The 15,937-nt window shown below is 32.9% G+C and overlaps 1 protein-coding gene across 3 annotated transcripts in view; it reads right to left on the minus strand.

Moving 5' to 3' along the window:
- BRINP3 (BMP/retinoic acid inducible neural specific 3) overlaps positions 1-15,937 on the minus strand; it is a 374,180-nt gene that overhangs the window by 65,818 nt on the left and 292,425 nt on the right. For all 3 annotated transcript variants that reach the window (XM_084793294.1, XM_084793295.1, XM_084793296.1), the window contains exon 7: positions 2,073-2,295. In XM_084793294.1, coding sequence (XP_084649420.1) covers positions 2,073-2,295 — 223 coding nt within the window. The remainder of the gene's footprint in view (positions 1-2,072; positions 2,296-15,937) is intronic.

Below are 15,937 nucleotides of genomic sequence, written 5' to 3' on the forward strand. Positions count from 1 at the left end.
TATAATCAAATAGTAAATTTTTCCTTATCCATAATTCCTTACTAAGATACATTAACAGATGTTATATAGACATATAACAAATATTACATGTCAAAGGCATTAAAAACTTACATAAACCACAATTGATGTGTAATCATAAGGAAATTACTAACATAAAAGCATGTATTAAAAACAAATTTCTCAAATTAGTATACTATCTTTCTACAGTAAGAATTTTAAAAGAGAAGCTACATAAAATAAACAAACAATGTAAGGAAAAAAGATACAGAAAAGAATGAAATAATTATACTAAGGAACAACGAAATGAGAATAAAAAAATTGGAGATAACAAAAACATCAAGCACCAACATGTAATTAACTCATGCAAATGATAAAGGAAGAGAATTCAGAAAACATTTAAAAAGCATTGAGGTGTGAAAAGAGTGTCACTACATAAGTAGGAACTGGTAAATAATAAGAAAAATATATTTGGCAGTATTAATCTTTTAAGACTTGAAGACTTGAAAATACACACACACACACACACACACATAGACACACACACACACACACAAACAAGGACACATTCCGTGCAATTTTATGCAGACAAGATTTTATAACCAAACAATAGAAATCAGTACCTGTTGGTATGATATGAGCTAAGAGATGATAGCATTTGTGAGAAATGATATTAAAAAAATCATTCAAGAAATGGGAAAAGAGTTTTGGCAGCTTCTAAAGAATGCTGCAAATACAACTACCCTTTGACTCAGCATTGCCTTATTTCAGAATTACTCAATAAATTTGAAAATATATGTTCACAGCAGGAATTGTACAAAGAAGTTTATAGGTACATCAGTCAGTATGTTAGTGTACACCAAATGATGGATGGTTAGAAAATTTGACATAAGTGTAATGAGAAATGAACACATATTACATAATTCCCTTTATATAAAGCCTCGAAAAAGCACATCTGTGGGGAAAATAGAATCTACAAATCTGTAGAATGTACAAATCATGTAGCCTATGAAGACATGGATATTATACATGGTAAATGACCATTGATATATTTTTCATATAAGTAAAAAGTATTTTTCAACTCAGGTTGCAGATATTTCTTCATACTTGAAGTACAGCACAAATCAATAGAAAATATCATTTGTGTTAGCATTAAGTCAAATATTGAATAGAGGTTTAATTTGCATGGTGCATTTTTTACATTGTAATTTATTTATAATAAGAGTACTCCTCTTAACAATTTAAGCATCAATTCAAAACTTTTTTATATCAAAAATACCACTACAAGTGTATATTTTGTAATGTATATTTTCTATTTGATGTATGGTTAACCAGCCCTCTAATAAATATAAGAACTTTATTCCAGAATTTTTTCAGATTATTTTCCACTGGAAACTCATAAATCAGATTTGCAGAAATATTTGATGCAAATACTTACATATTTTATTTTCTATATTAAACTTTAGAGATCTGTGGAGTTAAAATTATGTATTAGCATATGATATTTATGAATCTCCAAATATTTGTGGTATAATATAAACCCTTAATTGTGTCATTGGAAAATCAGATATGGAAACATTTCAGTTGTGCCCCTTGCTACTTCATATATTACCATTTAAAGAGTCTAGATTTGTCTTTACTGTATTTGCTAAAGTAGGACTTTTAACTACTATAAAAATTAAAATCAGATGATTCCTTGATTACAGTAAGAGACCAAAGAAAACAAAAGTGCCAGCGTATGCAGTTCCAATTGAAGCATTGCTTTGAAAACAGCCTCAGGAACAGTCATAGGGGAGGGGAATAAGGGGAAAATGGGAGGGAGGGAAGAATGGGAGGATACAAGGGATGGGATAACCATTGAGATGTAACAAGAATAATTTAATAAAGGAGAAAAAATTAAAAAAAAAAGAAAACAGCTGCAATATGTCATTTGGAGAGAAGAGAATCTACTCTTTTTAAATGGCCTAACAGTGGAAACAATATTGTGCAGTGTTTATCAGCACACCTGCACACAGGAATGAGTAGACCTCAGCTTTCAGAACAGATGTGCAGCTGTCACGCGGTCCCAGGCTTACCTCTGTCTCGGCAGGCTGATGAGGGGCTGTTTGTGGCACCGTTTGCTAAGGCTAAAGAGCTTGTGGACAATTCTATGTGCCTTCAGGAAGAGCTGTTTCATGCTGTTCTCCAGTTGTTCATAGCGACGCTGAAAGTTAGAATCCATTGTCCACAAATGCATTATAGTGGATGTGTTGAGGAAATAATTCATGGGTAGTCTTTTCATAAAGAACTTGAATTCATCTGAAAAATGTGGAAATTCAACATTTTAATTTAAAAACAATTATTTTCCCCTCCAGCCAAAATACATGCAATATATTTAAAGACAAATGCTAGCGGTATAATATTTGTGACTAACAAACCAATAGAACATGAGATTTGGAGAGTTGTAAAATACTGTGTTTTGATTTTCTTAAGATAGGAGTGTCACAAAAGAATATGAAAATAAATTGTTCAAGAATGATAGTTTAGGTAGAAAAATAAGTACAATTTGTTTTTATGTAATCATCCTTTGCTAGTTTTTTTAGCAACGTTTTTCTGATGGATGACATATATTTGACCTTTGTATTTGACATTACTGTAGATAATTCTCTCTGAATGTAAAATAAAGAAATCTTTTCAGATACATTCATTACATCAGTATAGAAATAAATGTGATTCATTACTCAATTTCTTTAGAAAGAGCATTATCAGCTGACAGTTTTTATATTCAGTTGTTTTTTTCTTTCCTACTTTTCATATTCCACATGCCAAGACATATCATTTAAAAACATGGGTGCATTAAAAAAAAGATGAATTTTTACATTCTTATTGTTTGGGCTATTTGTATTTGAAATTCCTGATTGTGTCATGGTTCTTGCTATAGGTAGCTTATTGTATGTATGTATGTATTTATGTATATATATATATATATACATATATGTGTGTGTAATAATATATATGTATATGTAAAAAGGTGTTTTAATTTAACAAAAAGAATAAATTCATGATTTAAAATATTTAAAGATCCACACTTGTATTGCTCTTCTATTAATCAATATTATGCATTATATTGCATAATATTACTTTCAATGTGTTAGTTATACCAAATGAATGATTAAACTTAATGAACTATAACATTTGATGTTATGTAATGTTCAACACATAGACAGCTAGCTAGTAACAACATTGAAGCAAAAGCATGAGAACATGAGTTCAAATCCTAGAACCCTGTAAAAGACAAATGTGATCAAGTGACTACACATAACCCTCCAACTGTGGAAAGTGAGGCAGATCCTGTAGGAATATGCAGGGCTTGGGATTGCTGGCAGCCAGCCTCACTCCGCATTCAGTACCAGACACCGTTTCCAAGAAATAAGATGGAAACTAATGGAGCGGAACTAGATGTTTTCCTCTACTTTCTGTGTGTATGCATGTACGTATGTTTATCCATATGTATATTCAAATACCACATAATTCTTACACACATGCTCATACACAGAGTTTATGTTATGTGAAAGTAAATGATGTAAAGATCAATTTATTATATAAACACACAAGATAGATGACAGTATTCTAAATGGAGTAATAAGCAAAATGTTATGTAATACATGTGTCAAAAAATAAACCATGGCATACATATGTATCTTTCAGCCATAATAATTAAATCTGTCACAATCAGCAAGAAATATTAACTTATACAGTATAACTGTCATTATGTACCGTATAATTACATCTCTGTAGAAGAAAAGATAATGTTCAATGTATAATATTGGGAATGTATTTGACAGCACTAAAATGTAGCCATAAACTTATGAAAATCATGTTTGCTAGATTTATATACATACACACAAACATATATTTACATATATACATATATACACACATACATATGTGTATTCATATATATACATATACACACACATATATAATCATGTCATTGTTTTTGTATATTTAAATAAGAACAAACTAGAGCAAAGAAGTTTGAGGTGTCACACTTACTACATAGTATTTTTATGGTAGAAAAGTGTCTAAATTTAGTTTTATTTTTCTAAATTTCCAAAATACTTCAGTTATTTTTCAATAATTTGAAATACTATGAAAATATATTTCAAAATTTGTAGTCTAAATACTCTGTATTTCAAAATATAGTGTCAAATGATAAAAAATGATATACAAACATTTACTTTATATTTCATTTTCTTCTGAAATATTTATTAGAAGCAGGTTATAAAAACATGTATTTTTAGGCAGAATTCTGTTTGTGGCAGGAATGAGGACATTTTGTCCAGTGGATGGTTTGCCACATTTGAAGTCATCTTCATAAGAAGGCTCTTTGATGCTCAGTATCCTCTTTGTGTTTGGCTGGGTGTTGTCAGGAGTTAACTTGTCTTGTCAAAGAAATTTAGGATTATAAAAATGACTTTAAATGCCGTATTCTGTGTGTCTCTGAAGCTTTTGAAGACGTTAATTAACTATTTTACCTCATATATCAGTAGAGTTGTATCTATCTGTTAGAATTTAGGATATATATTCTTGTACTAAAATCTGACAAGTATTTGACATACCCATGTTTTGTATCAATATACTGAATTCTAAACCAATGACTTATACATAATCTTTGTATGAGTAACAATTAAGACCTTGCGTTAAGAAGCAGGTTCAACCATCTAGGTTTTGCTCTATCCTCCCTCTATGTTCCTATGTCTCCCTTTCTTCTTTTCAGCTCCTGTTTCCTTACCTACATATGCAAGAGAAAGAAAGAGAGACAGAGATGTCCCTGAATTTCACCTAGTTTTTTTCTCTGTAAAAAATGAATAATGACTTATGACCACCTCCTGATAAGAATAAACATTTGTTAACCAAGAGAGAAAATGGAAACCTATACAACCCCCTTTTGAGGGAATAGGGCATAATTCTTTTAAGACTTCTTCGGGCTGAATTAGGGCAAATAATACCTTGAAAGGGGCACAAACGGATTGGAGAAATGGCTAAGCAAGCCAGGCATTGCATTTGTGGTCCAGTTTCTAAATGCTGAGAGATTTCCAGACTTAATAGGAGATTGAAATGGTGGTCCAACTTGGATCCGAAGTTTTCTACAATGTTGTCCAGGCAGGCAGAGTCGACAGCCACACTCTGCCAAGACAGGTTAAGTAAGTCCTCAATACTTCCTGCCTTGTGAATAAGTCTGGCAGAGATTTGGGCCAGAAAGCTTAAGATGAGGCTCCAATGTAATAGAGAGTGTTGGGTGACTGTACAGGCAGTAAACAGTTTAAGTCAATTTGTTCATTTTGGAAGCTGCTAGCCCACACTGCTGGTTCACTAAGCAATTTAAGTCTTATTCCTTATCAAGTCTCTGAGGGGCATTGAAGGCCAGATAGTATAGTTCTACAATCAAGTTTAGTTAGCTAGGGGATAAAATCTTTTTAGATCAAGATAAATGAGTTATTAGAGTCGAGATAAGATAGATATTGAATTTCATTCAGAAATTTAGACTCAACAAGACAGGAAAGACATTTACATCGAGCTGGACAAATACAAATAGCCAAAACACTATGAATGTAACATTTATAAAACTCATGATTGTCACATGATTCTCCCTGCTGTATGTAGTTTGATTTTATAGATGTGTAACAAAATAAACGTATATTTTAAAAAAGAAAAACATGTATTTTAAAATTTTCTTTATGTATGTAAAGAACCCTTATTTTTAATGCCAATTCTCACCACCCTTAGTTTGTACGTTAATCAGTTTCCTCCAACATATATATCTACATCAATTGTTTGAAAATAAAATAACTGAAGTAATTAGGAATATGGATTATATAGAAGCAAACAATCATGCATTAATAATGTTTAAGGCTCACTGTAGAAGGAAGAATTGTTATCTGTAAAGTGGCCAAAAATGGTAGCTAGAGTGCTCATACGCCTGAGAGGAGAACCAATTCCTGTTATCCTGCTTGATATCGACAGGGTATTAAAATGATTCTTAATGATTCTGTGATATACCCATAGATCAATGGATATCACTTCTCATAAGATAAACATCTTGCAGTGGATGACAACATAAAGAAAAAAATTGGACATAAGTATAGAATAAGTGATTTTGGCATCCCACATGTGTATGTCACCCTTGTTGCTATGAGGCTCAGGAATCTTCATGAAAGAGGGAGAAGGAAGACTGCAAGAACCTGAGATGAATGTATTCAACCGGATTCTGACTATAACAGAGTAGCTTCACATATTTAGCTCACAGAGGTTATGAAAGAATTAATAATTTATATAGAAATTCAAACCAGGAAAAAAAATCTCTGCTTAAGAGAGGTACTTGCATTTGGTAACTAACAGGAGAAAAAGTGGCAGTTCTTCACATATTTAAATGGTGTCATGCTCAGTAAAATAACCACATTCCAGGAGAGACTGGGATTTTCAAAGGCAAATGGGAACAGAGAGAGAGAGAGAGAGAGAGAGAGAGAGAGAGAGAGAGAGAGAGAGAGAGAGAGAGAGAGAGAGAGAGAACAGAACACAAAGTTGAGTACGTGGTTATGTTGGGGTGTATCTTGGAAATGTTTGGTGAAGGTGAAAAAAATATACTTTGTGACTACCTCAAATAATTAATTACAATGGTAAAAATATTATTTAAAGGGCATGTTTATCACTGAAATACATCTAACTTAAATATCACATTGCTTACAATTCAAGGTATGGATTCATACCTAAAAATTAAGAAAGACTAAAACAAAGGAAAAATCTTGTCATTACACAAATACAATAGGAGATTTTGTAGTATATTTATTTTAGATATGCTTTGAATCTACTTTTAAACAAGCAAAGTATAAATAATAAGTTATTTCTTAAAGTTCTGGCTTTACAATATTGTGCAATTGTTTATTTTCGTGTGTCTCTTTTTAGAAATTTCTCCTTTTTGCCATTTTAGTTTTTAAATATATTTTATTACTTTATTCATATCATATCTCAATTGTTATCCTTTGTATCCTCCCATTGCTCCCTCCCTCCCACTTACTCCTCTCCTCTATGACTGTGACTGAGGGGGACCTCCTCCCCCTGTATATGCTCATAGGGTGTCAAGTCTCTTCTTGGTAGAAATTTCCCCTTTTAAATAAAGGGTTGATGTGTGGGAATTGGAAAGCACTCTTTTGATATTCACAGAGCAGATGCCATTCTTTCAAAACTAATCATTCACTTCATTGTCATCTTTGATTTTGATGTTTCCAATAAGACTTTAACATATTGTTTTTGCATGGATTTCTAATTGAACTCAGTGTCATCATAGTATGGTGGAAAATCCTGAAAGAGGAAATTTCACTGAGGATAAAGACAGTTTTAAGGTAGAAATTATTTATCTTGCTGGAGTGTTTGCAATAGTGTGTGTCTGCTGGAAATCATCAGTGCTTGATCTCTATGAAGGAGTGTTAACATGACACATGAATAATTGCTTCATTACAAAGTCATTAGGAGCCACCATTGACAGTCACCCACAACAGTTATTGAACACCTGTTGTGCATAGAACATACAGATGTTTCAGTCTATGACAGCAAGTGTGAGTAAACCTTTCATCTCATTTTTAACAATGACTAATTAATGATATGCCTTATTTTCAAATGCTACAACAGCATCTTCAATATTTGGTAGGCATTTTACTTAGAACTCAACAAAATCCTGGAAGTATCATCATAAAGATTTTTTTCTAATTTTGGAATTAATGAAAATTTATAAATATATATAATAGGAATTAAATCTGAATGGAACAAAGAAACTATTACAAACATCAAAATTAAATAGAAATATAATAGAAAGTAGGAGAATTAGGGATTCCAGAATATATTTTATCTTAATTTACAACAATATGTAGAAAATAAGCCACAATTTCCAGTCAAAGTGGTAAATAGATAATAACTAGTTATATGCTGGAGAGATGGCTCAGTAGCTAAGAACACTGCTCACTTCTCTACTGGGTTTAAATATTGGCACTCACATGGAGTCTCATAGCCATCTGCAACTCTATTTCCAGAGGACCTGACATCTACTTACAGACTCTAAAGATACTGCATGCACATAATGCACATACACATATACATTTTACATATATGTATATATACATATACATATATACATATATATGTAATATATATTACACCAAAACAGCCATACACTAAAAATAAAATTAAATCATAATTCAAGAAAAATTAGTCATATTTTCAGTATTTTTGATGAATTTGAAAATGTAAATTTAAGGTTATAAAATCACTCATGAAGTGACTTTGTATGATAAATGTATTGTTTTTAAATAAATATTTTAAGGGATTGTTAATTAAATAAAATTGCTCAGTTTTGATTTTCTCATTTTAAGTAAGCAAAATTTAATGAAATGTTCAGCATTAGCATCAAAATATTCCTTTGTTCAATGAGCATACCATAAAATTTTTTAAAATCTCTAAGTTTCCTATGGATTAGAAAAAGTGATTTTCAAAGAGTTTGGGCAAATATGTTTAAAATAATTGTTTTAAGGTATGTGAGGAACAGTGTGATTTTTTTTCAACTGTTGAGCTTGCCATGGTTGCCTTGCCTGGCCAGTCTGCATTTCTATTATGACATTTTTTTTTTTTGTCCTGCAGTACCTGTATTTAGAAGATTGTTGTTTTGGCTCATGCTGACGTTCAGTGGGAGCTGCACAGGCATATGGTGGTCAAGGATTTACAATGGCAGACTTCCTAGTGCATTTCAGGCTTGCTCACCAAGTACCATAGTTCACATGTACTGCCATTGAACAGCTGAGCCTCAGGTTTGTTCTTGCTCATCCTACCCGCTACAAATCATGATATAGGCCTCAGTATGATTCCAATTTGAGGAATACAAGAAATACCTGATATATTTAAACTCGGCTATCTTTCTTCCAATTTCAAGTATACCGTCAAACCAGTATGGGCCACAGCAGTTTCATCAAGGTAAAGTTTTAAGTCCAAAGAGAAAAATACAGATATACAGTTGCTCTCAAAAATAATACAGTCATACTTATTAACTGAACAATAAACAAACAAAACCTTATGAAAAACTCTTTAAAATTATTTAATTATTTGAATCAAACACACAAGCATTATTACTTTATCAATAATTTTAACGCAAAATTTATCATCTTGACTTTAACTATTTTGAGCAAGGTGATTTTTTGTTGTTGTTGTTGTTGTTGTTGTTGGATGTAGTATCCTGCTCATTGTAGGATGTATTAATGCACTCTTGTTTTCTTTGTTTTTGAGAGAGTCTCAGTCTACAGACAAGACTGGCCTAGCACTCAGTACAGAGTACAGGGTTATCCTAAACTTGTGATCATTCTGCTTTTAGCCTTCTGATACTGGGATTACAAGAGCAGGCTGCCTTACCTGGTTTTTAAACAGCATTCGGGTTTTTTGTTTGTTTAACATTTAAAGTGTTATGCAATTTTTGCTTTTTATTTGTTTGTTCATTTCTTTGTGCTGTTTTTTTTTAACAGGGTTTATTTGTGTAGGCTTGGCTGTTCTGGTCTCACTCCTTAGACCAAATGGCCTAAAACTCAGAGAGAACTGTCACGCTGAGTGATGGAATTAAAGGGCTGCTACCCCTTCCCAGCTGTGTTATGCTTTGTTATCACATTTGCAAACAAACTTTGTTTTTCTTTATTTTCCTATTTCATCTTCTAACTGATCTTCCTTTCTTTCTCTACACTTCTGCTTCCAGTGTAGGCTTCCTTTGCTTCTGTGTCACATGAGCCATAATGTACTATGCTATCCTCTGTACTTCCTTGCCCCCTCTAGAAGCATAATTTCATAGGCTGTACCATATTCAAACCTGTGTATATACATGTATCCACTAAAATTTAGAATCTCTATATGAAAGAGAATATGATATTTGTGTCCTGAGCCTGGTTCTTCTCCTTTAATATATCATTTTCCATATCCATCTGTTCTCTAGCAACTTTTATAATTTCATTTTTTATTAAAGCTGAATAAATTCCATTGTGACTTCATATTACAGTTTCCTTATCCATCTGTTGATGGGCCTTTAGGTAGTTCCATCTCCTAGCTATTGTGAATAACCATATATCAAAAAGATGGCTTGTCAATTCTCTCTCTTGTATGATACAGAATTACTTTGAATATTTGTCATATGTGGTATAACTGAGGCATATACTCAGTCATATTTTAACAGTGACAAATAAACAAACATCTGTACTGACTTTCTTAATGTCTATAATAGTTTATACTCGCAACAATATTGTATAAGTATTCCCTTTCTTATTTCCTCATCAACATTACTTGTCATCTTTTTGATAGAATCTCAAAGTAGTTTTAGTTTTTGTTTCTTTCATGGTTATGTATGCTAAACAACTTTAAAATAGTTATTGGGTATTTGTGCTTTTTCTACAGCATAGTTTTCAGTGATACAAAGATAATAACAGATACAACAAAGAAAAATGCTAATGAGCATCTGGGCTGGTAGAATTTATAGCCAGCTTCAGTCTTCTAACAAAACTCAAGAACAGGAAACAAAGAATAATATACAGGGAACACGTTGCATAAGTTAACTCTGTAGAGGCAAGCTGGATAGAGGAGGTGACAATTTTGCAAGGTTATCAATCTCTGAGTAGGAACCATGTTCCTCTCTCCGATGCTGAAGTTTCTCTACTAAAAACAAATAATTTTGGCTTTATTTTTTATTCATTTAAAAAATTATTTCTTTTATATTTTGTTATTATAACATATCAATTCCCCTTACATTTTCTGTCCTTCAACTATTACACTTCCTGCCCAGGTTTTTTGGAATTCACGGACTCTTGTTCGTTCATTACTTGTGATGTATATTTTTTCCACAAGTACATGAATACAGCCTGTTCCATCTATATAAAGTTAAAAATACATATGATTTCTAGGCTGACCTTTTGTTATTGGATAACTAGATGGTATTGTTTCTCTTTGCAACATTCTGAAACACCAATATTCCTACCCAGATATGATGCCTATGAGCTACAACTATCAGCAAAGCACAGTAACATCAAGGATCTTGTATTATTACACATAACCTGGAGGTAACCATCAACTTTCTAGTTAGGCTTAAACCCAATCAATAAGAGTTAAAAATATGACTAGTTCTGGAAATCTAAATGCTAGGCTAGTAGAGCCATGGGTCTTGGATGTAAACCTGCAAGCATCACTTTATTAAATCATCAGAATAAATATGGGTCCTTCTACACACCGGTAAGTGTGGCCTCACCTCTCATCAAGGTAATTTTTCTTTGCCACAGAGACCATTACAGAAAACTATAACCAATTAAAGCACAGTGATGTGAAGGCCACTCACCTAAGTACATATAAAATACAACTGCACTATGTTTTAGCAATCATTGATAAATAATGCAAAGGTTAAGAGAGCTAAAAGATCAAGGAGTTTACAGTGAGACTGTGACTCCAACTACTGTTAGACGCTATACTCATACAATCCCACCAATATGACTTCCTAAGCATGTGCTGGACAAGGAAGAAAATAGACATGCTCATTACTTTTAATAGAGAAGTAAATTGTGAGGATTTTAATGCCTTTCTCTTGATACAGAACCTAGTAAACTGCTACTGTGTACTCACTTAATTTAGAATGTCATTATCCCCACTCCCTTCTTCCTGGCCTTTTCTGTATCTTTCTGGTCTCTTTCTACCTCTTTACCCCAGGTAAAATAAGCTCTAATTCTTTGGAGATTCACAGAATATAATTTGCTTCCTGTAGATTAAAATATTTTAAACTATCTAGAAACAGTGTCTTCACTATGAATTCACCTAAATAGTTGCAAACCATGCTGATCAACTAAAAAGCCAAGTTATGAGTATTTAAGGTTAAGGATGGCAAGTGATTTCAATTGTTCTATTGTTATAGTTATGATAAACTTATTAAAATTTAAAGTGATAATATAAGAAGAACATCGTTTTTTCCATAGGTTTAAAAATAATTCTTGTGTAGGAAATAAGGGAAAATAAATTATAATTAATGCTACATAAATGTACATATGTAAATATTTACATATGTTTGATAAATTAATTAATATTAATAGAATAAATATTTTCTCAGTAGATACAATACAGCAAATGTACATATGTAAATACTTACATATGTTTGATAAATTAATTAATATTAATAGAATAAATATTTTCTCAGTAGATACAATACAGCAAAAATAATATTAATTACTACTAAATCCTAGGAACATGCTATCAACAAAAAATGTACAAAATATAAAATATGTACTGAGAGTATGCACACAGACTACTTAAAATACAAAGGAAATATAAACAAGCTTGAAGATGTATATAAAGAGTCCTGCTCAAACTATGGCACCAGCCAAGGACAATATGCAGTAAACTTCGAACCCCTACACAGATCTAGCCAATTTACTGGACATTCTCCACAGTTGAGTGGAGAATGGGGGCTGACTTTCAAACTAACTCTGGTGCCCCGTATTTGATGGGCATGGCCTGGTGGCACTCAGAGGAAGGATAGCAGGCTACCAAGAAGAGACTTGATACCCTATGAGCATATACAGTGGGAGGAGGCCCCCCTCAGTCACAGTCATAGGGGAGGGGAGTAAGGGGAAAATGGGAGGGAGAGAGGAATGGGAGGATACAAGGGATGGGATAACAATTGAGATGTAATATGAATAAAATAATAAAATATATTTTTAAAAATCCATGCAAACAGTTGCTTTAAATAAAAAAGATTGATAATTCTGATTTTTTGATATTTCTAATCCAACATCTTCAGTGTCACCTTTTTTTTTCCTTTTACTGTAACAGGATACTTTTAAGTGAATGCATATTAATCCTTTGTGAATCCAAATTTTCTGCACAGGGAGGTGATAAAGGAGGCCCTAGTTTCTTAAACAGAACACAATACTTTACCTCAATCTGCACAGAGGCAAGTGATTTTTGACAGTGGCTGATTTTTTATAGATTAATTCCTTACTGTTTTACCATAAGTACGTATGGGGAAAAACAGACATTTCCTAAGTCATACCTACAAATCTGACATTTTAATTTCAAATGATTTCTTCACTGTCCATTGTAATTGCAAACCAGGTCATTCACTAATATTGCTACTTCTTGTTCCTGGCAGTCAATTTCCTACTTAATAGCACCAACTCACTTGTTATCTTGAAGTTCACATCCATGCCATAATCTCTACTACAAATTTGATTTCTGATTGTTTGTTTTGTTTTTTTCATGAACTATTGTCTCCAAATGTTTCCATTTGAATGTTGTATTTTCAAATGTAAGTTTTTCAGGCTCCATTGTATGTTACAGTTAGAACCAGGGGTGACTATGCATCTCTGGAAGTCTATTTAAAATGCACTTAAATAGAGATCATATTAATTTGAAAAATATTATAATGCTGATTAGATAAATGGCATCTGACACATGAGCAATTTTATGAGTCTAAGCAAAGGTGAAAGCCCAAAGCAGATCCCAATTATTTATTAGCTATCTAAAAATAAATCATTTTTTTGTTCCTGGTTATGTTATATTTTTATGAAAGAATGATATACATTTATATTTAAAATATAATATTTCAGTACATTTAGCTGAATAGCAATATCAACCATGTTTATGGTTTTCCAATGACCTAGGATATATATAAGCAGATTCTCTCACTGTGGAGGCAGATCATGCTGCATCTTCACCTTCACAGTGCCCTTGAAAATACAGAATGAGTGAGTTATTTTAAGCTGTAGAATCCAAGTGAATTCATCCAGAAATAGATCTTTTCTCTCGGGAGTTCATTGGAATATCAGCGATAGTAGACCCTGGGAACACCAGTGATAGTAGTGTCTTATGCAGACTATGCATAGCTTTTTAAAAGAGTGATAGCACTTAAACATATTTTATTAAGTTTTAAAGTTGTTTTTTACTATATAACAGAAGAGGATTTTTTTGCATTCTGTGGTGATTTTATAGTTTAGGCATCGTCCTTTAATTAATTCCTTATCTGTTAAACTTAATTAAAGCCTATTTTCTTCCTTCTAAGAAACAATCTGTTCTGGCAGATGACCAGGTATCAGAAGTAATCCTACAGAATAGTTTCTAGGGAGAAAACTGACAGAGTATATTGTTGAATTCCCAGAACATATTGGACAAAAGTCATTACAAATACATACAATGATAAACACAGAAATTTGACAAGAGATATAGCATATATATTAATCAAAGATGAAATTTTATTACCAAGATGGCAACTGAGACCAAGTGCCTATTTCAAACTGAAAGCAGAGTTTGGAAGTTTTGAAACCATGCACTGTGTCAGTTACTGCTCTCAGAGATGGGTTGAGTAAGAATCTCAAACATTCATACTTTTTTTTTTTATAAAGAATTGAATGAATGTTAGGGAATACAGAGACAGGGATTAAAAAAAAAACCTTTTATCTCCTTATCTTGAACTTCAAACTTTGGTCCCAATATTAGATTTAAATGGCCACCAGACTAGTTACATTAGAGTTAAAAGGAACACTAGTTGGTGAAGGTGTGAGGACAGAGGACAGAAGCACATATAAAGGAGAAGTGATATTGACCCAAGTTTCCAAAAAAAAGGAAGTCTTGTTTCCCTTTTCTTTGTCCCATAGAACCAAAAAAGGGGAGGATTGGAAACAGGCCCTAAAATCTTCCAGTCTTTTGATAGACCACCAACCTAAACCACACTCCTCTTGCCTTAAGATGTTACATGTGTATTTCTACTTTTCTTCTTAATTTATTTCATTTTAAATTAAAATAAAATTACATCCATTTCATTCTATATAATTTACACAAATGCATTGTGCTACTTAGAAAACTAAAGCCAAACATGTGGCTGACCTTAGGACACCCTGCAGAAGAGGAAAAGGATTTTAGGAGGAGCAGGGGTGATCTAGGACACCAGGAGAACACAGCCCACAGAATCAACTCAGCATGCCTCATAAAGGCTCACAGAGTCTAAAACAAGAAAGCAAAAAGCCTACACGAGTCTGTGCTAGATCTTCAACATATGTTGTGATTATTTAGCTTGAGATATGTGTGAGACTCCTAAGAGTAGGATTGGGTTTTTTTTTTTTACTGCCTCTTTTACTTGGCATTGGGAACATTTCCCTCCTACTTGATTGCCTGTCCAGCTTTGATATAAGTGTTTGTGCCTTGTCTTTTTATCTTGTTAGGCAGTATTCTGCTGATATTCCTGTGGGCTCTTTCTTTTCTGAATAGAAACTGAGGCACAGAGGAGGAAAGTCGGGGGTTGGGGATGGACTGGGATGAGAGGAGGGAAGAGAGGCTGCTCTTAGGATGTATTGTATAAGATAAGAATCAATCTTTAAAAAGAAAAATCAAGACTATCGAAACATTCAAGTTACTGATTATATCATGGTCCCTATGGACAAAAGCACAGAACATTCCTTGGTGCCCCATCGGTCTGTGTATTTAAACAAAACAAAAAAAATCGTAAAATTATCTAAAGCAAAAAATGCCTATATCAGTGATGAAAGAGCTGACTTGAGCTAGCTAAAGAAGAAGCATAGGAACACTGAAAAAGAGTTAAGAAAGCTTCCCACCAAATTATCAGACTAAGATGTTTCCAGGACACGAACTTCCAAAATGTAACACAGCTTTAGAAATAAAGGGGGCATCTCGGTTGTTTCTTCTTTCTGGATATTATGGATAAAACTTCTAAAAACATAGTGAACAGGTATCCTTGTGGTATGATGGAGAATCTTTTGGGTTTATGACCAGTAGATGGGCACATAGCTAGGTCTTGAGGTAGTCTATTCTGGATACCTGTGAAACAGTGGTTGTACAAGTTTGCACTCCCATCAACAATGGAGAAATGTATCTCTTGTCCACCATCCATGCA

The sequence above is a fragment of the Acomys minous genome, assembly GCF_964271855.1.
Source record: "Acomys minous genome assembly, chromosome: 1".
Lineage (NCBI taxonomy): Eukaryota > Metazoa > Chordata > Mammalia > Rodentia > Muridae > Acomys > Acomys minous.